At 54.0% G+C, this 26,991-nt stretch overlaps 3 protein-coding genes across 19 annotated transcripts in view; 1 reads left to right on the forward strand and 2 right to left on the reverse strand.

The window, feature by feature from the left end:
• Positions 1-26,991, forward strand: part of PLCD3 (phospholipase C delta 3) — a 65,969-nt gene that overhangs the window by 26,427 nt on the left and 12,551 nt on the right. For 2 of the 5 annotated variants that reach the window (XM_080682540.1, XM_080682541.1), the window contains exons 1-4: positions 17,509-17,776; positions 26,032-26,193; positions 26,307-26,535; positions 26,855-26,984. In XM_080682540.1, the coding sequence (XP_080538666.1) occupies positions 17,632-17,776; positions 26,032-26,193; positions 26,307-26,535; positions 26,855-26,984 (666 nt within the window). In that variant the 5' untranslated portion in view covers positions 17,509-17,631. Of the gene's footprint in view, positions 1-17,508; positions 17,777-21,150; positions 21,212-26,031; positions 26,194-26,306; positions 26,536-26,854; positions 26,985-26,991 lie in introns of those variants that run through there. The other 3 variants (XM_080682544.1, XM_080682543.1, XM_080682542.1) reach the window with 2 other exon arrangements.
• Positions 1,849-3,978, reverse strand: HEXIM1 (HEXIM P-TEFb complex subunit 1). The gene has a single exon (XM_080682559.1). It carries the CDS (start codon positions 3,292-3,294, stop codon positions 2,215-2,217), a length of 1,080 nt encoding a protein of 359 aa, XP_080538685.1. The 5' UTR covers positions 3,295-3,978; the 3' UTR covers positions 1,849-2,214.
• On the reverse strand, positions 8,198-15,293 carry ACBD4 (acyl-CoA binding domain containing 4). 13 transcript variants are annotated; one of them, XM_080682568.1, is made up of 11 exons: positions 15,192-15,284; positions 14,945-15,096; positions 14,688-14,820; positions 14,321-14,441; positions 14,166-14,250; positions 13,771-13,891; positions 13,449-13,535; positions 13,055-13,125; positions 12,887-12,962; positions 11,818-11,957; positions 8,198-8,939 (listed from the first exon to the last, which is right to left on the reverse strand). In XM_080682568.1, the coding sequence occupies exons 3-11, from the start codon at positions 14,776-14,778 to the stop codon at positions 8,814-8,816; spliced, it is 918 nt and encodes a 305-aa protein (XP_080538694.1). In that variant the 5' UTR covers positions 14,779-14,820; positions 14,945-15,096; positions 15,192-15,284; the 3' UTR covers positions 8,198-8,813. The 13 variants fall into 13 exon arrangements, with proteins under 13 accessions (XP_080538694.1, XP_080538687.1, XP_080538693.1 ...); XM_080682561.1 differs by having other exon boundaries at positions 8,200-8,936; positions 14,932-15,096; positions 15,192-15,293; XM_080682567.1 differs by having other exon boundaries at positions 8,200-8,939; positions 14,932-15,096; positions 15,192-15,293.

The following is a 26,991-nucleotide window of genomic DNA, read 5'->3' on the forward strand; positions in this document are numbered from 1 at the left end:
GTTATCGCTGCTGCAATGCATCCTTGTGCAATCAAAATGAGGCTTCTGCTCTGCACTAAAAAGCCAGAGGGCAGTGTTGCTGCCCTTCCATCAAGCAGCGGGGTTTCTGGGACTGCTGCATGATGTCATAGTAGAAGAAATATTAAAAACACGAAGAAGCCCTAGCCGGTTTGGCTCAGTGGATAGAGCGTCGGCCTGCGGACTGAAGGGTCCCAGGTTCGATTCCAGTCAAGGGCATGTACCTTGGTTGCGGGCACATCCCCAGTGGGGAGTGTGCAGAAGGCAGCTGGTCGATGTTTCTCTCTCATCGATGTTTCTAACTCTCTATCCCTCTCCCTTCCTCTCTGTAAAAAATCAATAAAAAAATATATTTAAAAAAAAAAAACACGAAGAAAACTATTTCAAATTAGACATTTAATGTAAATTTTAGGCCAAAGGAAAAACTGATTATGCATTGTCTCCCATGGGCCATTACCAGAATAGGGCCAGAGGCCAGCTCAGTCCAGCTTTGAGGGCCTTGAGTCAGTCTTGACCAGCATAATTTCCTTTGACTCATTGATTTGTGTATGCTTCTTATGCATCATAAGGTGCATTTCACTCTTGAATTCCATCACCTCCACTATTTGTCTGCAAAAGGATCTTCGTAGTGGGAGGCTTTTTCCCCTTTCCCTGAAGTTTTTAAACCTTCAACAAGTTTGACAATCTCATTCTCTTGAACCCTTTCCCTGGGAAAATGTACATATAACACAAGTCTACATATAATTTTATTTGGGTTTGTGGACCCCAAGGCTCCCTATGGTTTCTAAGGCCCCAAGTTAAGGAACCCCTGTGCCAGTGATTTGAGTAGTGCAATTACCCCGAGGAAACAGGGCAGCTGAAGGTGATGGGCAGGAGGGGACAGTCCTAATTTCTTATTATTTTGAGTTGCGGGCAGAAATTCCCAGGGTCTCACTGCACTTTCAAGAGCAGAACTATTCAAGAATTGCTATCAATGCAGTTTAGGAGACTGAGAATAGCGGCTGTACAGGAAATATGTGCAGGGTTCCCGCTCAGCCCCCAAGGAGTTAATTTAGCTCTTTAACCAGAAGCTTTATATTTGATTTGCAGTGAGGGGGGGGGGCATTTATAATTTCAGTTCTACGCTCAGAAAGGTGGGCAGCTCCTATTCCTTTTTTTTTTTGGTATAGGGAGCACCTAAGTATTCGACAAGTAGGGCAAGTCCCTGGAATGCTCCAAACAGCTCTTTCCTTCATAAATCCAATATCCCCATCTCTAAACATCTTAACATAAAGAGCTGGCCCGTAAGGTTATCCAGCCATTGCTTGCATTAAGCAATAGGTTTACTAAGAGCCTCTTCCAGGTATTTAGGAACGAACTCCCAGCCTCAAAGGGGAGGGGAGAGGAGTCGGGTGGGATGGAGATTATGAAAAACCTACTTGTAGGAATGAAATGATGCTGTCAGGTGTCTAACTGCCAAATAAGATTTATATTTTTGTTAATAGACTTTTGAATGGCTAATGAGCAGAATTAAATTTTAATCTTCCAATTGTAGCCACTTTCTCTACTCAAACACCCAATACTGGTTTATTTCTCCAACATCGGGAAAGAAAACCAAGGCACTAGGAAGCAAGCACACTTAAGTTAGAAGCTATTTAAATCTTTATATTTTTGCCTGAACTATATATTGTAGCACACTAGGACTCAAGAGGAAAATCAGCAAATTGAAAATTCTCCCATTAAGAGATTTTTTTCCAAACAAATTTAATAATTTCTTTATCCCCCCCAAAATGCAATCGCATAAATCAGTACTATTTTTGAATTAGTTCTAGAAATCACACTTAAACTATGTTACATTTACAAATATTAAATTTATTATAACTAGAATGAATTTAATGGTTCTCAGATTTGGCCACCTTATAGATCAGTTTAAGAGGATTCTTAACAGAAAATGCATTGTAACTTGGTCAAATTACACATAAAAAAAACTTCTAAAGAAAAGTAATGCATCCCTCAGTTTCACATAATTAAAGAACAGGAAAAAGCACGCAAGCTACATCATAGCTAAATTTACCAAACCAACCAAAGCCGGGGGGATTTTTCTCTTCTGATTATGTGTCATAAAAAGGTCCACTGTCTTATATACACATGTATATAATGTTACATTCCATCACTGTAAAAAGTCCCCTTTGTCCCTCCCCTCCAAAAAGTTTCAGTCTAGTCTCCAAACTTGGACAGCGGTGCTCGCTCCTGCTGCCGGTGCAGTTCGTTCTCCGTCAGCAGCTGGAGGTTCTCGGCGCGCAGCCGGTCCAGCTCCAGCTCCAGCTCCCGTACGCGCGCGTCGTCGCCGCCACCCAGCCGCTTACTTTCCAGCCGCAACCGGTTATTCTCGTCCTCCATGCGAGAGAGGCACTTCTCCAGCTCCAGGTACTCCCTGATGAGCTCCTGCTTGCTCATGTTCTGGAGGCTTTCCGCGTGGTACCGCTCGTAAGTCTCCGAGAAGTCCCGCTGCAGAAACTCGCTGCCGTCTCCTCCCATCCCGTCGCTGCCCCCATCCTCCTCACCCGCCTCTTCCATAAACTCTTCATCGCTGGTGTCGGATTTGGCCGCAGCCCGCTTGGGGTAGAAGCCGGTTTTGAGATCCGGCTCCTCCTGGTCATGATCATCCATGAGGAACTGCGTGGTGTTATAGGGCGCCACCGGCTGGCCCTTGGCGAACATCTCGGCTCGAATCCTCGAAGCTCGAAGGCTCTGTTTCTCGTCGAACTTTCTCTTCTCCTCCCAAGTCAGCTTGTAGTACGGCTTCCAATGCCGCTTCTTCTTGGAAGGGCGTCGCCTATGTTTTTTCTTGCCCAGCTGTCTCTGCTGCTGTTTCCACGACTCCTCGCCTCCAGCGGCAGGAGCCCCCAACTTGTTGGCTTCGGAGTCATGACACGGTTGGGTGAGCGGTTCAGTCTCGGGCCTCTGTTCCCCTCCCGCTGGCGGCGGGACTGTTCCGACAGCGGACAAGTCATCTCCATTCTGGCCCTTTTCGTCCGCTTCCAGGCAGCTAGGTTCTGGACAGACCTGGGTTTGCAAAGGAGACGGCTGGGGTTCCAGGCTCTCTTCCCCCTCTTGCCCTGGACGGCCATCCGGCTGGGGAAACGCTCTTGATTGCCACCTACTGTCGTCCTCGGGCACCGGCTCCTCTGCGCCTGGGGGGCGGTCGGGGTTCCGCTCTTCTTGGACAGCATCAGCACCTGCACAGTTGCTAGTTTGAGGCTGGTGCTGATATTTCGACACGAGTGGCTCGGCCATGGCAACAAGAGTCTTCAAAGTTTGAAGAATTTTGGCTGTAAGTCCTTGAAGAAAAATGAGGTTTTTCTTTTCTTGAAGAAAAAAATGTCCAACAGATTCCACTTCGGTAATTCCTGCAGTGATGCCTTTAGCCAGTCCTGTCAGCAAACTCCAATTGCAACTTGGGGGCGCTCAAGTCAATAAAGGGTTAAGCGCCACAGCGCGATCAGCTAAGCAGGTCCAAAGGGGTGCAGCAGCAGGAACAGTACGTAATGTACGAAGGGGGTCGGCCTCAAGCCTCCCCGCAGAGCGCCCCCCACAATGGAGGAATTGGTGGGCTAGATGAGGTTAAGTCCAATGGGTTAAACCCAGCCCCGAAGGGGTTAAAACTACCCGATGACGCTGCCTCTGAGGGGCCGGACCCACAAAGGGTTAAATCCCCTGCCGCAGCGCTCACAAGGGGTTAAGGTCCCAGAGCCACCTCCTCCCACTTCCACGGGTGTCGCTCCAACCCGAGCTCCCAGTTCCTTAGGCCGGGCCGGAGCCTCATCCGAGGACAGACAAACTCATCTCCCCTTTGGCTCAATGCTCTGCTCACCTCTCCTCTCTTCCTCCCTCCCTCCCTCCTCCCCCTCCCGACAGCTCCTCTTCCGCCTCCTCCCCCAGCTGCCCCTCCCAACCTGCCTTTCCACCTGCCAACTTCCAACTGCTGCCTCCCAGCTCTCTGCGCCGCTTTTATATAGAAGCTTGGCCGCCGCCCATGCGCATGCGGGATGAGGTCCCCATTGCAGGACACTGGGACTCGTAGTTCCCATCTTTCGGTCCCGCCGCTACACGCGCCGTGCGACGTAGCCAATGCCTGATCGCGTAGGGAGCGTCTTCCAGGCCACCTCCCTCCACCGCTTGTCCCTCTTTGGAAAAACGTGAGTGACCATTGGTTAACAGTCACACGTTTCTCGGAGGGAGGAAAACCAATGCAGAGCGATGGGGCGGGTCCTGGACCATACCATTCTGCTTCAGGAATACGAGAAGATTCGAAGGTCTATGAGGGCCCACACAGAATATTTTAATGAAAAGGTGCGTCTCAAAAAGCATGTTATCATATTCTGTACTCAGTGGAAAGGTGCTGAAGGTCGTAATCATTTGTTAACTGGGTCAAAAAAAATGGTTTATTCCTAAAAAGTAGTCCCTAAAGTGTAAAAAAAAATTAAATCTTATAAAGAGACCTATGGACCCATGGCTGGTAACTTTCGATTCTTAAGATTACAGAAATGGTTTAAAAGTGTGTTGCTAGAACCTAGGGCCGACGATTGCGGACGGATATTGTGACACATTTTGTAAAAAATGAAAAGCGCATGAAGAAGTAAACAAATGAAGTATAAAAAGTGCCGCCTTAAAGGGACAGTGTGACTGTGTTAGCACAGCAACCTCGGACTAGGCCTCAGAAGATGAGAAGGCAGGTTCGAGTCCCGAGTGACGTCCACCCTCGGACTGGCCTCGAGACCTATGGGGGAAAGTGCCCAAGCGCCAGCCCCATTGTAGCCCTTCAGTGCCGCCGCTGGCCCGGGAATGCCGCCGCTTCAAGATGGTGGGCTGAGACAGCCTCTTTGCCTGGCCCGGTATCTGGGAAGCGCGGGGTGTGCGCCAGGGGCTCCCTGGAAACCCCGGGGTAGGAAGGCCTCGCCCCCGGGGCCTCAGCCTCTATCGAAGAAAATGGCCTCTTGGGGCCGACGTGGTCTGTTCAGAGCATTTCTTGAGATGGACAGGGGAGTCCGGGCCAGCTGATGAACCTCCTTGTTGGGGAGGGGGTTCGAAATTAATAGTGAATTTAAGTAATCAACCCTGGCTCTCTGAGAGAGAAGGGGGTATCGCCCACAGAGGCTCTTCCTCATCAGTGGGTGCTGGGCAGCACCGGGAGGGAAGCAGAGCCAGAGGAGGCTTTATCCAAAAACGGGAGCAGGGGGGTTGGCCCAGGCCTGTGGGTAGATTCATGGGGAGAGGGAGGAAGGCTTGCTCTTGAGAAAATTCTCCAGATTCCAAGCACCTGCCCAAAGGACCGGGCCTGGGAGTAGCTCAAACCTTTGGTCCTAATTACTTAGGCCTAAATCCATTCTAACCTTAACTTCTCCCTCTTACCACACACCCAATGACCCATTCTTATTATTTCTCCCTTAATAGCAATAGCGGCTGACATTCCAACAGCTTTTTACCGTATAATGTGCTTTTACCGCAGAACCATTTGACCCCACCACGGCCCAGTGAGTAAGGATAGAAATTATTGTCTCCATTTTAGAGATAGGAAGTCTCTAAGACTCAGAGAAATTAAGTGACTTGTCCAAGGTCACATGACAACTAAGTGGCAAGTCCAGCTAGTGTGAATGTCTTTGTGACCCCCGGGCCATTTTTCTTTGTCACAAACACAAAAATTCCCCCCCCCCCAAAAAAAAACCAACCCTCTAGATTTAGTTCCTTTACATTCCTAACAATTTCAGCATGATTCAGGCTCTTACTTGTTCATTTAGCAAAGATTTGTTAAGAGCGCATGATGATGGATAACATGTCATCCTTGCCGCTCATAGACTGTGTAAAGAGGCCATCAAACCACAGTGAGCCAAAATGGCAGGGGACAAAATTCAGATAGGAGCTGGTGAGCCAAGCTGCTTAGGAGTTGACAATTGTGTACAGGTTTCAAGGGGAAGTGACTTATTAGCTGTCTTTGAAGGATGAATCGTTTTCAGGCAGAGTGGCATAAAGAAGGGCATTCTATGAAGAGCGAGCATCATGTTCAAAGAAAGGATTTGTCTGGGAATTCAGAGTGGTCCTGTGAGAAAGTGGTGATGGCAGGCCAAAGGGAGAGGCGAGCAAGAGTGCCTGTGGGCACAGCCAGATGTTTTGAAATTGACCATCCCAGCCTGTTTTCCCCGAGCTTCTAAGAGCTCAGGTCCATCTGAAAAGCCTGCCTTCTGTGCCGCTTCATCAGTCAAGCAGGAGGCTCCCCAGGAGCAAGTGCTGCCCCTCACACTAGGAGCACTGGGTGAGTGCCAGGGGCTCCCTGGAAACCCCGGGGCCGGAAGGCCTCGCCCCTGGGGCCTCTGCTTCTATCAGGGAGTTAGAGACCTCCAGTTTGTTACCACATTTTTAGGCTCCAAAGGACTCCTGGGTACCCTCAGTCAGGGGATTTGGAAGGTACATCTGAGCCCAGCCTCATTTTACTGGACAGGGCGCAGCTGTGTGGACTCGTGTGTGGAATTCTAGAATGCTATCAAACGGGAGGCCAGGCACCTTACCATTAGCTGAGTTTTAACCCTTGGCCAGGCATTTTACATACCCTGGTCATGTAAACCCCAGGACTGACTGCCTTATGATCACCATCTTTATTTCACAAACAAGACAACCCAGGCTCAGAGCAATTAAGATCTTGTCTTGCCCGGCCAGTGTGCCTCAGTGGTTAAACATCAATCTATGAACCAGGAGTTCATGGTTCAGTTCCAATCAGGGCACATGCCTGGACTCGATCCCCAGTCAGGGGCATGCAGGAGGCAACAGAGTGATGATTCTCATCATTGATGTTTCTATCCCTCTCCCTTCTTCTCTAAAATCAATAAATATATATTTTTTAAAGATCTTGTCTTGCCCAAGTCACAACAATTAGTGTGTGCAAGTGGTGGAGCTGGCTTCCGCTCCACACCTGCATCCCCAGCACCAATTCTGTCGCTCTCCCACTGCCTGCTGTGGCCTCTACTTGTAACCCTGGGCCATCTGTGGAGCAGCAGGGCCCATGTGTCTGTTCTGAGCGATACCGCCCTGAGAAAAGGACTGAGGATAAAGGAGGGATGGCCGAGCCCGGGAGAGTGGGCCAGGCCAGGGGTTGACCCAGGTAACTCCAAGGAGGGGCATTCAGAACTGCTCTTCCTCGTCCAGGGGCAGGAAGGTCCTGGGGCCCAGGTGGTGGCAGCAATAGGGGTCTCAAGGCTGCTGCCGCCCTCCACAGATGGGGACCTTGGCCAGTGGCCTCTGAGGCGCGAACACGGCCTGGGTGACAGGGCTGGTGCTGACCCAAGGAAGGCCCAAGTTGCTAGGAGGTGAGAAAAGGAAATGCAGTGCCCCAGCAGCAGTGTTACTGGGAGGTCTGTGGCCATTCCCGCGTTTGGCCCACACCAGTGGTCGGCAAACTCATTAGTCAACAGAGCAAATATCAACAGTACAAGGATTGAAATTGCTTTTGAGAGCCAAATTTTTTTAAACTTAAACTTCTCCTAATGCCACTTCTTCAAAATAGACTCGCCCAGGCCGTGGTATTTTGTGGAAGAGCCACACTCAAGGGGTCAAAGAACCGCATGTGGCTCGCGAGCCGCAGTTTGCCGACCATGGGCCCACACCAAAGAGGGTCTCCTGGCGCAGGTCCCCGCCCCCATGCCTAAGGGCGGGGCAAAGGCTCCCACTTGGTCTTGGCCTTCCAGAAAGTTCCCTGGGAAAGCCCAGGGGGAGAGAATCGGGAAGAGGGCACAAGCTGAGGGTAAGCGGGCAGTGGGTACTTCCCAGCCCTACGCGCCCACCCCAGGGAGCAGCCACTCGTCTTACGGGTGACGGAGCTACGCCAGTCTCCTTCTGGGCCCCCGACGAGGGAGGGGAGGGCTGAGTCCTTGGCCCTACCCTGCGGTGGGTGTGGCCCGCGCCTCTTCCCCCCCCCCCCCCCCCCCCCCCCGCGCCTTAGCCTCACCCCTCCCAGGACACCCCTCCCCCCCCCCCTCTGTCTTTCTTCGAGACCCCCGGCTCTGTGCTCCCTTCACTGGTCCATGGAGGAGGGACAACCTTCCTCAGAAACATCACCCAGTGGCCTCTCGGGTTGTCTAAGGGACATAGATGGGGGAGGAGGGGAGGGACTGTGCCTCGGGCGCTCGGGCCTCGATTTCCGCCTCACTTCGTAGATGGCAAAAGATTGTTTTATTTTGTTTAGTGAAACATTCATTTGTAAGTGAATCGTCAGTGAAGACCTCCTGAGTGTGCGTGGGGAGAGGAAGGCTAGCAAACGGAGCTCTCGCCCCTCCCAGGGGGCCTGCTCCCTGCCTTCCCCCAACTTGGCGGGGCCTCCCTCCCAAAGCCTCCCAGCCAACCAATCCCAGGACCCGGCCCAAGTCCCAACCTGCCCAACAGCTGAGCCTCCACGGGGAGAGGCTGGGTTGGGGAGAAGTCAGGTGACCCAGGGGTTGGGGAGGGCAGAAGCTGAGACTCGGCAGCCCCGCCCCCGAGTCACCGGCCAACCCAGAACCCAGGACGTGCACTGAAACTGCAACCTTCCAAGGAAACCTGGGTGGTTTGAGGGGTGGGAGGTGGGAGAAGCATCCTCGTGAAGCTGCTGGGAAAGGTGGGGTCTCATTTGCCGTGCTCCCCGTTAGGGGAGGGGTGCCAAGGCAAACACTGATTGTTAGTAGTGGTGGGTGCGGTTAATGCTGTTCTCCCAAACCCTGGGAAGGCTCCAGGCACATTAGGACTGGGGGCACATGGCCTCCTCCGTTGGCTGCAGACTCCTCCACTGAGAATCACCTCTTCAGGGTCCGAAACTGCCTGACGAGCCACTGGACAATGAAGGGCCACAGGAGGAAGAAGAGCAGCGTGGGACCTGAGAGCCTGAGGGGCCAAGGCCGAGCACTGGAGGGGGGCCTCTGCTGCCAAGAAGGAGGGAGGGAGTCAGGGGCCAGCCCAGCCTCAGCACAGCCGGCCCTCCTCAGGAACCTGCTCCCAGACTCAGTAGGAGTTTCTAATTCAGATGGAGAGGGGAGCAGAGAAGCCCTGCCCCCATATCTGCACCACTGGAAGGGAAGGGATCCTAGGGTTCCTAGTGTGTCCCTGGCAGATGAGTTCCAACTCACTTCCACATGCTGCTCCCAGGGCAGTGCCAGGTGCCAAGAGGGCTGCCAGGTGGAGGGACTGGCTTCTAGGCTGTTTCTTCTGGGCCACGAAGCAATGGCCCTGTTGGTGTGGCCTTAAGGCCCTCATATTGTAAAGGATGTGCCACATATTTCAAATGAAGACCCCAGACTGCTCAGATTTTAATCTCTAAATATTTTTTGCTAAAAGGAGCCAGGACTCCTTGGAGAAGTGGCCGATTCCAGGTCTGGGGCAGGAAAGGTAGAGGTGAATGTGGGACATCTTATGCCAGAAAGTAAGGAAGCTTTTAAGCGTTAATGAGGTCATGATAGGACCCGACTTGAAAGGGTCTCCACTGACCAAAGTTGTGACGATCTGAGCATTAAAAAGAATGATTGCAGTTGATGGAAATATTGAATCTTTAAAACCCATGAGTCCACATTGATACTCAAAAAAAGAGAAAGCTGGAAATTTGTCACCACTGAGGTGGTTCTTAAATAAATTCCTTACTTTAAAAATATTACTATTCCTAGCCAGTTTGCTCAGTGGATAGAGCATCAGCCTGCGGATCAAAGGGTCCTGGGTTCGATTCCGGTCAAGGGCACGGACCTCAACTGCAGGCTCCTCCCCAGGCCCTGGTGAGGGCTCATGCAGGAGGCAACCAATTGATGTGTTTCTCTCACATGGATATTTCTCTCTGTTTTTCCCTCTCCCACTCTAAAAATCAATGGAAAAATATCCTTGGGTGAGGATTTTAAAAAAATAATAATAATTAAAGAGAATAAGCTCATATGCTGCCTTTGCATAAGGCACTGTATTTCAGGGAAATCCTAGATGATCAAGGAAACTACAGAAAAGTAATAGCTAATTTTAAAGGAATAATATAATTTAAAAGTAAACCTTTTTGCAACTACTATATAAATTATTGATTCAGGCAAGGGTTATCAATTGTTGATAAAACCTATGTGACAAATGGGGTGGACAGAATACTGGACATTCGCTGGCTCCAAGAGAAAAAGCTGACTTTACAATGGTGGGACCAGACTGTCACCCCTTTCCCCATGCTAGTGGTCCATGTTAGGATCATTAACGGCGGGACATGGATATGTGCTCCCTGATGTGAAGGACATCACCTCTGATGAAATCTGGTCATGTAAACCACCTACCAGGATGCAGATAGACCCAAAACATGGAACATTTCTACAGGACCACTGGCTGAGTCTCATTAGCAAGTTAGTAGCAAGAAAAAGGGACTGGTCTGAGTTAAAAGAGTCTCAAAAGGACAGAGCAACTAGATGCCACATGTACTCCTGGGCTGGACAGATAGAGCAGCTGGAAAAGGCAATTTTGGGACAACTGGAGAGATTTGAATTTGTATTGGTCATTTGATGATATGAAGGAATTATTGTGTGTGATAAAATTAGGTAATAGAATGTTCTTGTTTTTAGAGATGCAAACCCAAGTATTTCAGGGTGGAAATCTTTAAAATCTTTAGCATATAAAATTAGTAAAAGATAGCCCTAACTGGTTTGGCTCGGTAGATAGAGCGTTGGCCTGCGGACTGAAAGGTTCCAGGTTCGATTCCAGTCAAGGGCATGTACCTTGGTTGCGGGCACATCCCCAGTGGGGGGTGTGCAGGAGGCAGCTGATGGATGTTTCTCTCTCATCAATGTTTCTAACTCTCTATCCTTCTCCCTTCCTCTCTGTAAAAAATCAATAAAATATATTTAAAAAAATAAATAAAATTAGTAAAAGGTAAACAAAATATAAAAAGCCTCGGAGGGTGGTGGGGATGGTGTTGAAATGTTAGCCACTGTGAATGTGAGGCAATTCCTGCCACCCTGGTTGATACTCACTGTGCCAAGGGGATTAGGGGTCACCCAAATGACTGCCCACATCCAGCAACTCAGCCCTCGCCTGCCCCCACCATCCCAGGCTTCTCAAGAACAGACCCACTCAGAGTTAATGGTGGGTGCCAGCTCTGGAGACAGACAGAGCTAGGGCCACTCCCAGCTCCATCACTTAATAATAATACTGATAACAATGAGCTCCATTCTAGGAGGTGGTTGTGTGTGCTGAGCTCAGGGGCAGTAACTACAAGTATTATCTAATCCTCACAGCAGCTCTGAGAATCTTCCAGGCTGTGTTACTCAACCTCTCAGAGCCTTAGTTTCCTCATCTGTAACAGGGAAATGAAAACCTATTTCATAGGGTTGTTTTGTGGATTGAGATAATGCAACTAATGGTATTTGGCACATAGATGGGCTCCGGAAAGGCAGAAGCTGAAGTGTAAGGGGCAAACAGATCTTGGAGTCCAGCGGGGAGTGAGGAATGCAAGGGCTGAATTGTTTGGAAGTAAACCCTAAATCTGGGAACAGAAGTCTAACTGAGGAACAACAGGGACCTCCAGCCCCAATGCAAGGAGCAGACACATTCTGGCCCTTCCAACTGTTGGAATTAGTCCTCCTGCTCAGTGTCTCTTCAAGCAAAGGGAGGTAAGGGCAGGAAAAGAGGAAGCGCTTCAGATTCCCTGCTTGTGATGTGAATCTCACCAGTCGAGGAGGCAAAGGTGTGGGCAGGTAGAGATGTGGGGACAAAGAAGTGGCTGGGTGAAGAGCCTAGGACAGAGACCTTCAGAGCTCTGTCCCAATCCTGCCCTAGGCCTTGGGGGCTCACCTCCTTGCGGGGGGCAGGCATGCTCTCCAGGCTTTGCAGTCTCCCCTGGACATCCCGCATGCTCTCCTGCAGTGCTCGAACTGTCCCCACCAGCCACGAGTCCAATTCCTGGGGCCCCGGCAGGCTGCCTCTCAACGCCTCTGTGGAAAACGGACACAGAGGGAAGAGGACTCAGGAGGCAACTCAGCCAGGGGCAGGGTGTGGGCAGGCTGGGGCAGGTCCAGGGAAAAGTAAGAGCAGGGCACAATTCCTTGTACCAAGTGTGACTCTTGTAAAGTCCATCCACATGGCTGAGTAACAGGCTACCGGGAGTAGCTGTGTGACTTTGGGCAAGTCACTAACTTCTCTGAGCCTCATTTTATCATCTGAAGATTAGGAGAAGATACCATCTCCCTCAGGGGCTGCTGGCTCAGAGGGATAAAGGAGATGATATGTATGAAAGTGCCCTTTATGGGACATGGCACACTGACGGTTATGGAAGGGGATAGGGCAGCACTCATTGTCATTTGAAAGTCCCAAATGGGGGGCCCAGAGAGAGAGAGAGTCTGACTCCAAAGCCATGTAGCTGCAGCTATGCGGGGGGCTAGCACTTCCTGCCCCAGCTCCCTTCCTCAGTGCCTGATGGCTCCTGATGGCCTTCAGGGAGAGAAGGCCAGGCAAGGACTTTGCCCATCCAGTGTCCGGCTGTTTGGCAACCCTTCCTGGGCAGAGGCTTCTCTCTCCAGTTGCCAGAACTAGACTTTCATCTCTGCCCCAAGAGGGCAGCCAGGGAAAGGCCTGGGCATTAGAACCATGGGCAAGGCAGTGGGGGTTAAGGGAAAGGCCTGGGCATTAGAACCATGGGCAAGGCAGTGGCGGTTAAGGGAAAGGCCTGGGCATTAGAACCATGGGCAAGGCAGTGGGGGTTAAAGGAAAGGCCTGGGCATTAGAACCATGGGCAAGGCAGTGGGGGTTAAGGGAAAGGCCTGGGCATTAGAACCATGGGCAAGGCAGTGGGGGTTAAGGGAAAGGCCTGGGCATTAGAACCATGGGCAAGGCAGTGGCGGTTAAGGGTCAAGCAGTGATTCACCTTTCCCTGTTGGGGGCACAGGGCTGATTCTGGTGTCAGGCTCTCCTCCAGGGGCGCCCTTCTGCTCTGCCCAAACCTGCTGGGATAAAGTCACAAGGTCCAAAGGGAGCAGTGGGAGCAGCCAGGGCACAGTGGGATGGGAGAAGGAAGATACAGGGGTTATCTCACCAGCTCAGGCTCCAGCTGCTCCAGGGAATCACAGAAAACCTCGGGGTCTGGGTCCCTGGGTGGCTGAGACTCTGGGGAGGGTGTAGGTAAGGTTAGTGACCAGAGGAAGGCTATGGAGGGAGGGGAGGAGTGCAGAACTGGGCAGGGGCACCTGTTCACGGGACAACAGAGATACTGCCACAAGAGGCACAGATGGGTCCCAGAAGTGAGGTCCTAGAACAAAAGTCTCAGAAACCTCCTCCTGGCTTCCCCTGGAGCATAGGAGGTGTCTGTCTGTGGGCATGAGGTCTGACAGGCACAGCGGGCATCCAGCCTTCTCCCCTTCACCACACCAGGAGGTCTCCCCCAACCCTGGCCTGTATTTGGCCTCTGCCCCTCCTGCCCAACCACTGACCTGGGCTTGGGGGTGCTGGTTCCTGGGGAAGGCAGGGAGACTCTGGGGTAGTCCCAGTATCTCCATTCAGTACCTGCTCTTCAAGACCTGCAGAGACATAGCACCCAGGGGTGGGGCTGGCGCCTCCCACGGAGGTCAGACCTCGTTCCCCATTAGCCACAGACTCTGCCTGAGACCCACCCCATCGGGGCAGTAGTTGGGGTCCTTACAGGGACATCACCTGGAGCCCTCTACCCAAGGCCCCCTCCAACAAGCAGCCCCCTCAGCCTGAACCTGACAAGTGACTCAGCACCTGCAGAGTTCCCATCCTGGGGGGCCTGACCTGTGACCCTTCGCAGGAAGGTTCCTGGGGGTCTCGGCATGTCAGGGATCACCTGGTACAGGGGCTCAAAGTAACCAAACATGTCGTCTGCCACCTCACCCAGGGGCACTGTGTCGATCACCTGTAGGGGATAAGGCTTATTGGGGAATGGCTTGCCCCTTCCATCTCTGCCCTCCTTTCCCTTTGAGCTGGGCCCTCCCCTCTGCTCCTGTTGTCATACCCTCCACCTTGTGCCTATTCAGACCAGAGACAAGGTTGGGGGAACAGCATGAAGGTGGTAATTCCCATGGGGTGTCAACGTGCAGGAAATATAATGGGGGCAACAATGGAAGGGTGGGGGGCAGGCACCTGGCTGGGAACTTAGGGACAGAGAGGGGCCCACAGCCTATCCCTACCTTCTGTGCCACCACCTTCATCTCAGTGATGTAGGCAAACATGGCCTCCTCCCTACTCATCTTGCCCAGGCTGTTCCAGGCATCCCTGGGGGCAGAGAGTTGTGAGAGGCTAGTTGACAATGGAGGCTTGTTTGCCCAGCCGGTGGGGAGCTCACCACTTATATCGTCCAATGGGGTCCCAGAACCCAGGCCGGGGAACCAGGCAGGGCCCCATGGTAGCCTGCTTGTAGTAGCTGTAGAATCGAAGCATCTCTTCATAGGAGGGGCGGTAATAACCTGGGCAGGAAGTTGGGGATTGGAGAGCAGAGCATCACCCCCCTGCTCCAAGAGGATGGAGCGGGGGTACACTACCCTAGGAGAAGGCAGAGATGGTGAGGAGTCTACCAGGGGCAGGAGGTAGAGGGGCCCCATCGGGTGACCCAGGCAGAGACTTGTCTGCAAAAACTAAAGGGATTTGAGTCTCCTGGGAGGCAGACCCCAGCTGTCTTGACCCCCAAATGCAGGTCCCCCGCCCTCACTCACTGTTGTTCTTAGGCAGGTTCTGAATGACTCTGACTGCGGCCTGGAACTGTTTCTGGCAGTCCGGTCCCGGGATTTCTTTCTCGGTACCCATCTCCAGCTGCTCTGAGCCCTGGGACCCTACTTTTGCGCAACTCTGCAAGAACAAGCCTCCGTGTGAGCAGGCCTCCAGGGACCACCCCAGCACAGACCTCGACAAACCACTCTGATTCACTTTCCAGAGGGGCAAACTAAGCTCTTTAGAGACCTGAGTGAGATACCCGAGGAGGTCAGAAGCTGTGGCTGAAGAGAGGCCTTTTCCTACCCCAAGCAGTGTGGGTGCGGCTGGGGTAGGTGGAGAGGGCCGCGGTGGGTGGGTGGAGAGGCAGGTGGTTAGGGTCGCAGTACCCCTTTAGATGCGCATCTACAACTCCTAGACAGGCGAAAGGGCAAGCCAAGAGGAGTCAGGCAGGCGAACAGTCCTCCCATCCGGGCCCCCGCACCCCGGCCCGGCAGCCTGACACTCACCCTGCGGAGACCCCTGCCCGGACACCTGGGTCCTCTCTCGCCACTAGCCGAACGCTTCCTACTGACCTCCCGGCCCGTCGGGCCCGAATGGAGACGCTGAGCGATGTGGAATTTGAGCCAATGAGAGAGCCCGTTTCAAATTTGGCTTCTATACTCTAGCCACTCAGCGCATCCCTTTCAAGAGTATGCAAATAGCTGTGCCTCTCCCAATGAGGAGGGGTGAATCCGGGGGTCGGCTTCCCTATCCTGGACTGCCAGAGACGGGCGGAAGCGCCTCCTGGTGGACATAGTAAAATAGCACGGAGTCCTCTCGCCCCCTGGTGGAAACCAGCGTCTGTCAGCTCAACCCAAGTCTCTTCAGACACCTGACAGTCACTGTAGTAGATAAAATAGGGAGTCATGCCCTGGCCCGTGTGGCTCAATTGGTTGAGCGGCCTCCGGTGCACCGAAAGATTGCCGGTTGGATTCCTGGTCAGGGCACATGCTCAGGTTGTGGGTTCAGTTCCAGTCAGGGTGCGTAGGCGAGGCAACCGATCCATGTTGATGTTTCTCTCCCTCTCTATTCCCCTCTTTCTAAAATCAATACAAACATTTTAAAAAATAATAAAACAGGGAGTCATGTCCGGGGTAAGGTGTTCTGGAGGAGGGGCATCGGAACTGAGTTGTGGAAGGTTTAGAACTAAACCAGGAGCCCTGGCCGGGTTGCTCAGTTGGTTAGAGCTTCCTCCCCATATGCCAATTCCATCTGGGCACATGTAAGAATTAACCAATGGACCTGGCTGGTTTTGCTCAGTGGTTAGAGCGTTGGCCCGCGGACAGAAGGGTCGCAGGTTCGATTCTCAGTAAAGGGCAGGTACCTCGGTTGCAGGTTTGGTCCCCAGCCTGGTTGGGCATGTTGGGGGATATTTCTCTTCTCTCTTTCTTTCTCTCTCTCTCTCCCTTCCACTCGCTCAAAAAGTCAGTGGAAAAAATATCCTCCGGTGAGGATTAAAAAACAATCAACCAGTGATTGCACAAATAATTTCTCTCTCTCTCTCTCTCTCCCTCAAATCAAATTTTAAAAAGGATGGTAAGCCAGGAGAATAATGAGGAAGGTCATTTTGGAGGAAGAAATTGCAGGATCAAAAGTGCAGAAGTGAAAAAAAAAAAGTGCAGAAGTGAAGACGTGACATTCAGAAAAATATCCAGAAACGGGTAGAATATCCAGAAAGGGGGGAGGACCCAACCCAGAATGAGGAACCTCTGAGTGGAGGATATCTGAGAATGGGGGAGAGCCTGGGGCAAGGAGTTGGCAAATCTAGGTCCCGATGGCACGCTATTGGCCGCTGCCAGTGGCGGTGTGCCACCAGCTCTTCGCCCCCACCCAGGGCACTTGAAGCAAATAACGTGCACGCACATGCAGTCACCTGTCCTCCCACTCTTCATGAACACATATGCAGGTGGTTGTATATATAGTAAGTGTAACACATGACACCAGAACCGCACTCCACGCTAACTCACGGGTTGATGTCACCGACATCTACGCAGCGTGCAGGGGCTGTTCCGGGACGATCAAGCAGGTGAGGGTGCCAACCCGTCCAAGCCTCGAACCCCAGAACCTAGTTTTGCCGGCAACTGCAGTCTTGGAGCCACCCCCTCCTCTCCGGACCAGTCAGCTTCGAGACTTCTACAACTGAGGGGTCTCCACTGGCCGGGTGCGGGGAGGGTTAACCCTGTGAGATCACAGCAAGAGCCTTCCCATCCACCCACCACTTCCCGCTCCCCCACTCCTCGGGATCGGGCTGCCCTGCCACCAGCTCAGCTCCCAGGGCCCTATCGGCTTTAAGGGGTCCAGTACCCTTGGCCCGGGAGGAGCCCCCTGCAGACCCCGTCCCCTGTCTGGCTCTCATCTGAAGCCTCCCGGTGGGACTGGAGAAGGAGCGGGAGGAGTGGGGTCCTGAGTCCGCACTGAGTTCAGGGTCCAGGGAAAGGTGTTTGTGCTGGAGGCAGCCCTCGCCCCCTCCAGTGCCCTAGTGGAGGCTCAGGTTACTGATGAGGCGGGGATCCGAGGATCGTCTGGCGAATAGGGACTTACGAACAGGGGGCAAAAGGGAGGGGCTCGGATCGGCCCCCTCCCCACACTTAGGGGAGGGCCCAACTCCCCGCCTGGAATCACCACCCCCTCGGCAAGCGCCTCGCGCCTCCCCTGCGCGGTCCTCGGCCCCGCCCCCTCCCTCCGCGTCCCTCCTTCCCCGAGTCCCTCCTTCCCCGAGTCCCTCCTTTCCTGAACCTCTTCCCTTCCTCTCTCCCTCCTCCCGACACTCACTCCTCCCGACTTACTCCCAGCGCCGCTAAGTTTCTTCGCTGGCGACCGCGCAGAGCCGGGGCCGGGCCAGAGCGGCGCCCCGCTGCCCTGTCCCCGCGCGCAGACCGGGCCCGGCCCCGGCCCCCACCCCGAGGCATGCTGTGTGGCCGCTGGAGGAGCCGCCGGCGCCGGGAGTCCCCGGTGCCGGCCCAGGTCTCGGCGTCGGTCGCGCCCCCGCCCCCGCCCGCTCTCCAGGACGGCGGCACCAGGAGGCCCGGGCTGCGGGCGCTGAAGAAGATGGGTCAGTGACCGGCGGGGGCCGTGCGGGTGGGCGCGGCGCGGGCTGTTCGGTGGGCACGGACTGTCCCCACGGCGCAGCCGGGAGGGCCGGGGTATTCTGGGAACCGTGGGTGGGCTTCCCCGGCTGCGGGGAGAGCATGGCGAGGTGTGGATGCCAGCACCGTTCCAGCCTGGGGTCGCACCTGCGGTCACCCGAGGTCCCCGGGCCGAGCTTGGCGCCCAGGACGGTCTTTGTTTCCCACCAGGAGGCGCCCGCGGGGCGTGCTGGAGTGGGAGTTTGGGCGAGGGGTGTGGATGGGGCGGGCGGGGGGGTCCCTAAGAATCCGGAGAGTGGAGTGGGAGACAGACTTGGGGCGTCCTTCACCCACCTTTCCAACACCCCGTGCCTTTTAGGGCATCCCGGGTTCTTGGAAGCCCTTAGCAGGGTATGAGAGTTGTGGAAGACACCGGCCTCGCAGGCCAGCCCCCCAGGCTAGCAGCCCCACGGGAGTTGCAGCAGCAATAGGACTCTGGTAGGACGGTCTCACGGGTGAGAACTTTGTCTTCAGTCTCAGAAAGCCGGAACTCCCAGCTCAGATTTGGGGAAAATCCCTGGGGGAAGGGAGTGTAACTGGGACTTCTTAAGCATCTCTGAGAGACAGGCAGCCCTGGGTAGTTACATATGTGGTGTCATTCAGTCTTCACCTCCTGACAGGTAGATGGTACCATCCCCATTTCACAGGTTTGGAAAGTCATGGAATTTGACTGTGACCACACAGGTGGTAAAAAGGCAAAGGTTGGCATGCAGGCTATGCTTCAGCACATTGCCACCGGCACCCTCAGAGTCTGGGCAAAGTAGGACTGACTAGGCGGTTGAGTGGCTTGAAAAACAGGGCTGTCTGTACGAAAGAATCTTGTAAAATGTAAAGTACTGTGGAACTGGTGTATCTTCGGAACTGCTGTTAGTAGAACAGTTAATGATGGAGAGATCGGGTGTGGGGTTGAGGGAACAGAAGGACAGGGCTACCCAGGAGACCTGTGTGAATCTTGGAGCAGAATTCCGGGTCCCAATTGCCAGTCTTGCTTTCTCTTTGCCACTGTTCTCTACCCCCCGCCTTGTTCTTACTTCTGCTCCCTCATTTGACCTGGATTTATTGAGCACTATGTTCTGAGCAACATGCCTGGCATCCTCCTTATGCAGACATAAAACATGATCTCTGCCCTCCCTGCATCAATCATGCATGCATTCAACAGACATTCATCGAGTGCCTGTAGTGTGCTGTATCCTGGGAATTCAGCAACGAATAGGACACCGTCCTGGCCCTTAGAGAGCTGAGCATCAGGAAGGAGGTCAGACGTGAAGCAAAGAAGCAAGACTAGAAAGGGAGGGGACAAATGAGATGCTGGGCAACCAGCGAGGGCCAGAGACTGGAGTGAGGCAAAAGGGGAGAGGCAGGGAGGGCCAGACCTTCAAGGCCCCTCCTTACAGCGTTAGGGACTTTCTCTGGAGGACAGGAGTTGTGCCAAGCAGGGTTGGGTTGGATGAAGGCAGGGGTGAAACAGGGAGACTCATAGGAGGGAGGCTGAGGGGTCACTTGGGCAGACAGACTTGGGCTGGGGTAGTAGAGATGGATTCCAGAACCTCCTAGGGCAGTGGTCGGCAAACTCATTAGTCAACAGAGCGGCAAACCTTGGCTCGCGAGCCGCAGTTTGCCGACCACTGTCCTAGGGTGTAGACAGGGCTGGACTCTGCAGTCGGTGAGATTGGAAAGGTGTCCTGATGGGCGACAGTGTCATTCTCTGGGCTAAGGAGCTGTGATGGTTTGGGGAGAGGGGTAGCGCTGTGGGAGTTGAGGTGCCACTGGGACAGCCACAGGAGTCAGCCACTCACAGGGGTTCTGGATGCGGTGGGAAGTAGAGGCGATGCCCTGCACACCTGTCTGCCTCTTCATTCCACACACGTTTGCTCAGCCCGATCTGTGTGCGGGGGCTAGGGCTCTGGAGATGAATAACACCGTGTCTTACCCTCAGGGAGCATACAGGTTAATGGCAGGCACTTGTGGACAGATAATTGCAGCTGAGCCCAGGCTGAGTAAGGCTGCAGGGGCACTCGGTCACAGTGACACTGTCAGGGGCCATGTGGGTGTCAGAATGTCATCTGGCTGCCCTTCCTCCTTACCACTGCCTTGTCCTGCTGAGCAACTGCGGAGAGGAATGTACCGTGTGGGGGGAATGCCCCTTCCCCAGGCCTCAGAGTCCAGGGACAGGGTGGAGAAGAAACCCAGGTGTCACGGGGTCTAGCCCCTCAGGCTGTCAGCACCCTCAGGGTCGTCCTGAGATGGCCTTCTAGGCCATGGCCACACCCCTTATGTTAACAGAGAACAGGTTTTATTTTAGATCAGGTCAAGAGAGAGACTGGAGCAGGGAGTGGCTCAGAAGTCAAAGGCTCAGAGGGGCCCAAGGAAAAGAAAGGGCCTTTAGGACCCAGGTGGAGGAGGGGGACCAGGACGGGGGAGAGAGGAACAGCCACCCACGCTGAATGGGAGTCATTGGTGAAGCCTGGGGTCCCTCTCCTGTCCCTGCCCCAGGATGGCTGCTGGCTTGGCCTGCCTCCAGGAAGCCAGGGAATAGTTGAAGAGTGAGAAGAGGAGCACCTGATGGGCTATCACCGGGCTGAGCCTGCATCAGCCCAGATCCTACTTAATCCCTGGAGCTGCTGAGGGGAAGGTGCTGCTGTCCTCACGTTACAGATAAGAAACTCCAGGGGAAGGGGGTGAAGTCACCAGCCCAAGGCCACAGAGCCTCTGCCTGCCTGCTGCCAAAGGCTGGTTTTTAATGATGGGTCTTGATTGCCAGAATGAATGAATGCTAATTAGCACCTTTATAACACTATGCCCAGGCATTTCGCAATGCTCACAATCACGGGAGGCAGACGGTACTCTGAACCTCATCTTGCAAATGAAGAAACTGAGGTTCAGGAGTTTCAAAGCTAGGAAGTAGCTGAGAGAGGATGTGCACACAGGCAGCCTGGCTCAGAGTCCGAACTCAGGGCACAACAAGTGAGTGATTTTCGTTTGGGCCTTTCCCTCTCAGGGGCCCTGCCAACTTCCAGGGGTGCCCTCACAGGCTTGCCAAATAAAATACAGGGTGCCCGGTGAAATGTGAATTCCACAGAAACAACAAAGGATATTTTAGTATAAGTTGGCCAAATTAATTGTTGTTTATTTGAATTTCAAGTTTAACTGGGCATCCTGAATTTTACCTGACAACCCTGTCTCCCCAGAGCCCCTGTCTGACTCTGTGCCTTTAATGCTCCACCCTGTCCCTAATCCGCCCAGTGAGCAGAGCACTGAGTGGGCAGAATCCTGCTCCCTGCCCTCCTCAGCCTGCACACACCACCAGGTGCCACAGGGCAAGAGGGCTCTGCCGATGGCCTGCCCAGGATGTCCCCTGTGGGGTGAGTGGGGCTGCCCTGGGTGGGGGTCTTCAGAGCGGCCCCCAGTGCTGGCAGGTGCCTGGCCTGGTGGTGGGGAGGGCAGGGCAGCCCTCCTGGCTAAGCAGGAGCATGCCAGGCAGGACTGGGGGGCTGGCTGCTATGCCCCTCTCCAGCCTCTTCTCCTTCTTCAGCTCTGGGGAGTGACCTCCCAGAACCTCTGCCCTTGCACAGGCTTCATGGCTGTTCTCGCCCTGCCAGGAAGGGTGCTGCCACCTTCACCTCACCGTGTCCCGCCCAGGGGCAGGGGAAGCACTCCTGCCTTTCCTGACTTTGTTGATTCTCCAAGGAATGTTATGGGCTCTGGCTCTGAGCTCTGCTGGGCTCCAGCCCTGGGTGTGGCAGCCAGTGGGGACAAGGGGGACATGTTTGGTCTTTGGGATGCTGGGGGGCTGCCTGCTGGCTGGAGGATTCAGGTGGGAAGGTGTTTGGGAACCCTTGCCAGTTGTATGTCCCCTCCCAGAGCCTCATGACCGCAGCCAGCAGGAAAAGCTGCCCTTCCCCCGCCCCCGCCCCTCCCCCCGCCATTGGCATGGAGCTGTCGGCTGTCACTGTTCCCTGCATGTCTCACATTCCTCTGGAGCCTCATGTGCCCCTCCTGAGTGTGCACTGGCGTACACACACACACACACACACACACACACATGTTGCCTATTTTCCTCCCCAAGCTGATCCACCTTCCTCCCTCCCACCAACCCCATACACCCCTCCCCCCCTACACACACCAGTGCACACACCCTGTATGTACACACCACCTACACACCTACACACACCCTCATTGGAGACCTAGCACTCCTGCCACACACCCTGCTCTCTGCATCTTACCCTTCTGTCTACATGCCCATGACCACACAGCTTATCTATGAATCTGTCACCGGCCACCTGGGTCCTTCCCACCTTTTGGCTACTGTTTGTCCTCGTTTTCACTGCTATTATTTCATGGTTATTCCCCTACCTGCTCAGTCGAGGTAGCCACGGTGCTGCCCAGCTCAGCTTGAAGGCAGCGTGGATAGATAGGGAACCACCCAAACTGCAGAAGGCAGGCAGCTTGTGCACCTGCTCCGAGCAGGTAGGAATGTGGTGGGCGAAACATCTGTAGGTTTGGGCTTGGTCGGACCTATAAATGTTTACTGGGTAGCTGGACAGAGAGCCAGGCTCCTCCCAGCATCTCTGCCCAGGGCCTGGGGACTCCTCCTGACCTCACCCCTTTACTTCTGTTGGTCCTGCCCCTGGTGTGGTGGCCCTGCAGGTTTCCCTGACTGTCCTGTGCCTATCCCATTGTTTCTCAGGATGAGAGCATTCATAGGTTGCCCAGATATGGGAATAGGGTGTCTGAGGGTCTGGTGAGTCTCTTGGCCTGACACATGCTACCTTCCACCTCTCATTCCAGACAAGGGGGCACCACGTGGGCACTGCCCCTTCCAGAGGGCCACAGTCTAAACCAGGGGTGGGCAAACTTTTTGACTCAAGGGCCACAATGGGTTCTTAAACTGGACCGGAGGGCTGGAACAAAAGCATGGATGGAGTGTTTGTGTGAACTAATATAAATTCAAAGTAAAGGAGCAGAGGGGAGAGCAAGAGAACCCTCCGCTCTTTCGGCTCCGCGGGCCAGATAGAACAGCCGAACGGGCCGGATCCGGCCCGCGGGCCGTAGTTTGCCCACGGCTGGTCTAAACCCTGAGAAACACCATGGAGCCATTAGGGCCACAAGGGTGGCCTCAGGGGGGACCTCAGCCTCCCAAGGATGGCAGGCTTCTCCTCCTGCCCCTGACACCCTGATTCTCAGTCACAGTTGCCCTCAAAGTCACAGGGTCGGTTTTTAATACACAGATGCCTGGGCTCCCGCCTACACCTGCTTGATGAGAATCTCTGGCCCATGGGTTGTGCAACCTCCCACAGGTGACACTGATGCCCGGCCAGGATTGAGAGACCCAGACCCACAAGGCCTCTGCTCTGAACTCGGCATAGAAGAGGCAGGGCTGGAGGTAGAGCTGTCTGTCCATCTGCCTCCCCTTTCAGAAAACTGCCTGCAAATCTGGCTCTAGGACAAGCACTGAGGTTAGGAGACTGGTCTCATCCCTGCCCTTGGGTTTATTAAAGTCTACCGAAATTGCAATGTAGGTGGGATGTTTGTTGGTTTTAATTAAAGTAAAAAGTGCTGCCCTGATGGGTTTGGCTCAGTGGATAGAGCATCGACCTGTGGACTCAAGGGTCCCGGGTTTGATTCCCGTCAAGGGCATGTACCTTGGTTGTGGGCATATCCCCAGTAGGGGGCATGCAGGAGGCAGCTGATTGATGTTTCTCTCTCATCAATGTTTCTAACTCCCTCTCCCTTCCTCTCTGTAAAAAATCAATAAAATATATTTAAAAAAAAAAAAAGTGCTGTTGGTGGTCAGGGAGGGAGAACTCCAAATTATGGAAGACTTTCCAGAGGAGGTCATGTCTGAGCCGGACCTTGAAGGATTCTGGAATGAGGAAGAGAAAGGAGGATGGCACAGAGGCTCCAAGAGAGAGTGAGAGGAAAGCCCAGAGATTTAGACTTGATTCCTTAGGTCAGAGTTTGCAGGTGGGCAAGCAGGGGCCTTGGGGCCACAAAGCCCAAAGCCAAACCCGGTTTGGGGGGCTTGTTAATAAAATAAAGGGAGGAAGAGAAGCCCACAGTCCTGTTTCCTTTGGCCCACAGTATTTTGGGGTTTTTGTTTGACTTAGTTGCCAACATTGGAAAATCTGGAGGATTCACATACAAATCCAGATTCCGGTTCTCTGGAAACTGGGCTCTTATCCACCTCTGGCTGGCCCCCTCCTTTCCAAAGGGCGGGGCTCTACTGTTTGTCTAGCTCCCAACCCTTCTATTGTCCCCTGGCTCACAAACCTTTGGTTTTGACCCCTGTGGAGGCATATCCAAGCAGGGTGTGGCTCCACCAGCATGGGCAGCCTCTTGACTGAACTTTGGATTGTTAGCAGGTACTACTGAGATTTCCATTTTATGCATGGAGACCCTGAGGCTTAGAGAAATGCGTGAACTTTCCTTTAGTTAAAACAAATTGAGCCAAAACCGGTTTGGCTCAGTGGATAGAGCTTCAGCCTTTGCAGACTGAAAGGTCCCAGGTTCGATTCCAGTCAAGGGCACGTACCTTGGTTGCGGGCACATCCCCAGTAGGAGGTGTGCAGGAGGCAGCTGATCGATGTTTCTCTCTCATCGATGTTTCTAACTATCTATCCCTCTTCCTTCCCCTCTGTAAAAAATCAATAAAATATATTTTAAAAAAACACACAAAAAAACAAATTGAATATAAAATAAACAACTAATTAAATTCTGCTCTCGCCTACCTCTTGTGCCCAGGTATTGGTGGGGGCGGGGCAAGAAGGAGGAGAATGGGAGCTGAAAGGTTCAGTTCATAGCCAAGGGCAAATATTTCCACCACTTCCTTAGAATTCCGGCCAGTGGAAAAAAAAAAAAGAATTCTGGCCAGTGACTGAAGCTTGTTTCCTTGAGTGTTAAGACATGAGCAGGGTCGGGAGTGTGTGCAGTAGGTGCTTTGTACACATTTTGTTTTAATGAAACCGGACAACCAAGGGGTCCAGGCTGCCTGTCACTACTGGAGCCAATTCAGCAGGGAAAGGGTTGAATCACATATGAGCGTTTATTCCAGTAATGCCGACAATATGGGAGAGCAGCAGGTCATCCACAAAAATTACTCTGCAACCTCCCCTCCCATAAGCCAGCTGTTTATATTGGGTAGGAGGACAAAGATTACATGGAGAAGTAGGGATTACAGGCCTGGGGAAGTCGGCTATGCAGTCTGGGGTGGGACTCCATTATTTGGGTAACAAGGTTGTTAATCTTGGCATGATAACAGGCAGTTCTTGAATGAGAATGGACCCATTTCCAAGGTTGACTCCCAGGTCCAAGGTTGACTCCCAGGTTCCAGGGTCAGGGTGGGGTGGGGTGGGTGGGGGTGTACAACCCCCAGCCAGGTTAAAATGTCCTTTAACCAGAACAAGGCAATCTCGGTTAACAGGGTGTGACTACTATTTCCCACAAACATAGCTAGTCCCCAATATTCTATTTTTGCCCCTAACATTTATAGGGAAGGTGGACACTAACAGGAGAGGACCTGTGGGCTGAGGGGTGACATGGGGTTGACATAGTGGCTGGGCAAATGCCAAATATCACAGGAGACCGTGTTTTCAGCTGGGCCCCACCAGAGCACACATAAGATGCCTGGAGATCAGCCTCTGGTTAGCCAAGGCAGGTCCTGGAGGCTTTAATCTGTGACCCTAAAGCCAGAGTGGCCTCTGCAGGCCTCCCTTGTCTTTGGAAAAGCAGAGGTGAGGAGCTGGGGTTGCAGCAAGAGAGATTTAGGTTAGATAGTGAGACGACTTTCTTGATTGTCAGGGTTTCATATAAGGGAAAAGGCTGTAGGTGACAGATTCTGGACTTGAAGGCTGGAGGGCCTGATGGAGGAGAGTGGCAGGAAGGGTGACAGTGAGGCCTGAGTCCCTATCCTGCCCGAGGGCTTGTTCTGCTCCAGGGCCTCCAGAGACCACTGCTTGGCGGGGCGGAAGGGCCTGTTACTGGCACACCTCGCAGGGGGACCTGGGTGAGGCACACCAAGCCTCAAGTCAAACCCAGTATTGGGGGCATGTTCCGCTGCGCAGAGAGAGGCCTGTGTGGGTTTGAAGAGGCTCAGAGAGGGAGGCCACAGCTCTCGCTGGGAGAAGGGAGGAAGGAGGTCCTGGTGGGGCGAGGCTCTAGTGCACCCCGGCCTCCCGCCCTGCAGGCCTGACGGAGGATGAGGACGTGCGCGCCATGCTTCGGGGCTCCCGGCTCTGCAAGATCCGCTCGCGGACGTGGCAGAAGGAGCGGCTGTACCGGCTGCAGGAGGACGGCCTGACGGTGTGGTTCCAGCGGCGCATCCCGCACGCTCCGTCGCAGCATATCTGTGAGTTGGGGCAGGCGGGCGGGCGCCGGGTGGGCCAGGGACAGAGCGTGGGCCGGGCAGTTCCCAGCCGGCCGCCGGCTGACCCGGCCGCGCGTGGGCATCCCTCCGCGCAGTCTTCGTGCAGCACATCGAGGCCGTCCGCGAGGGCCATCAGTCCGAGGGCCTGCGGCGCTTCGGGGGAGCCTTCGCACCGGCGCGCTGCCTCACCATCGCCTTCAAGGGCCGCCGGAAGAACCTGGACCTGGCGGCACCCACAGCCGAGGAGGCGCAGCGCTGGGTGCGCGGCTTGGCCAAGCTGCGCGCCCGCCTGGAGGCCATGAGCCAGCGCGAGCGTCTCGATCAATATCCTGCCCCAGGGGCTGATGTGGGGGTGGGGATGTGCGTGGAGGGAGGCGGGCCCTGTCCCTGGAGAACCCCCGGCTCGGGGGAGGTGGCCCTGTCCTTCGGGGTCCACAGTCTGAACCTGAGCCCCTAGCCCCTTGTCCTAAAAACGGAGGGTGGGGACATGGCCTCCTGGCTCTGGGCAGCCCCGTCCCATGGAGGACAGCCCGCTGCTGTGCTCAGGGAGCCCACAGGCCAGGTGATGGTAACAAACCTGTCAGGTTCCTGCCAGCGGGGGGTGGTGCCCAACCTGTTGCTGGTATTTCCTGAGCACCCACACCTGGATCCACTCCTATCTGCACCGGGCGGACTCCAACCAGGACAGTAAGATGAGCTTCAAGGAGATCAAGAGCCTGCTCAGAATGGTCAACGTGGACATGAATGACATGTACGCCTACCGCCTCTTCAAGGTGGGCA

The sequence above is a fragment of the Plecotus auritus genome (assembly GCF_963455305.1).
Source record: "Plecotus auritus genome assembly, chromosome: 7".
NCBI classification, from domain to species: domain Eukaryota; kingdom Metazoa; phylum Chordata; class Mammalia; order Chiroptera; family Vespertilionidae; genus Plecotus; species Plecotus auritus.

Coding starts and splice junctions, on each gene's coding strand:
- HEXIM1 (XM_080682559.1), bottom strand. CDS start 3,294: ATGGCCGAGCCACTCGTGTCGAAATATCAGCACCAGCCTCAAACTAGC.
- ACBD4 (XM_080682560.1), bottom strand. CDS start 14,778: ATGGGTACCGAGAAAGAAATCCCGGGACCGGACTGCCAGAAACAGTTC. Junction 13,536..13,770: donor CTTCCTGCGAAGGGTCACAG/GTCAGGCCCCCC, acceptor ATGTCTCTGCAG/GTCTTGAAGAGCAGGTACTG. Junction 12,966..13,054: donor AGCAGCTGGAGCCTGAGCTG/GTGAGATAACCC, acceptor ACTTTATCCCAG/CAGGTTTGGGCAGAGCAGAA.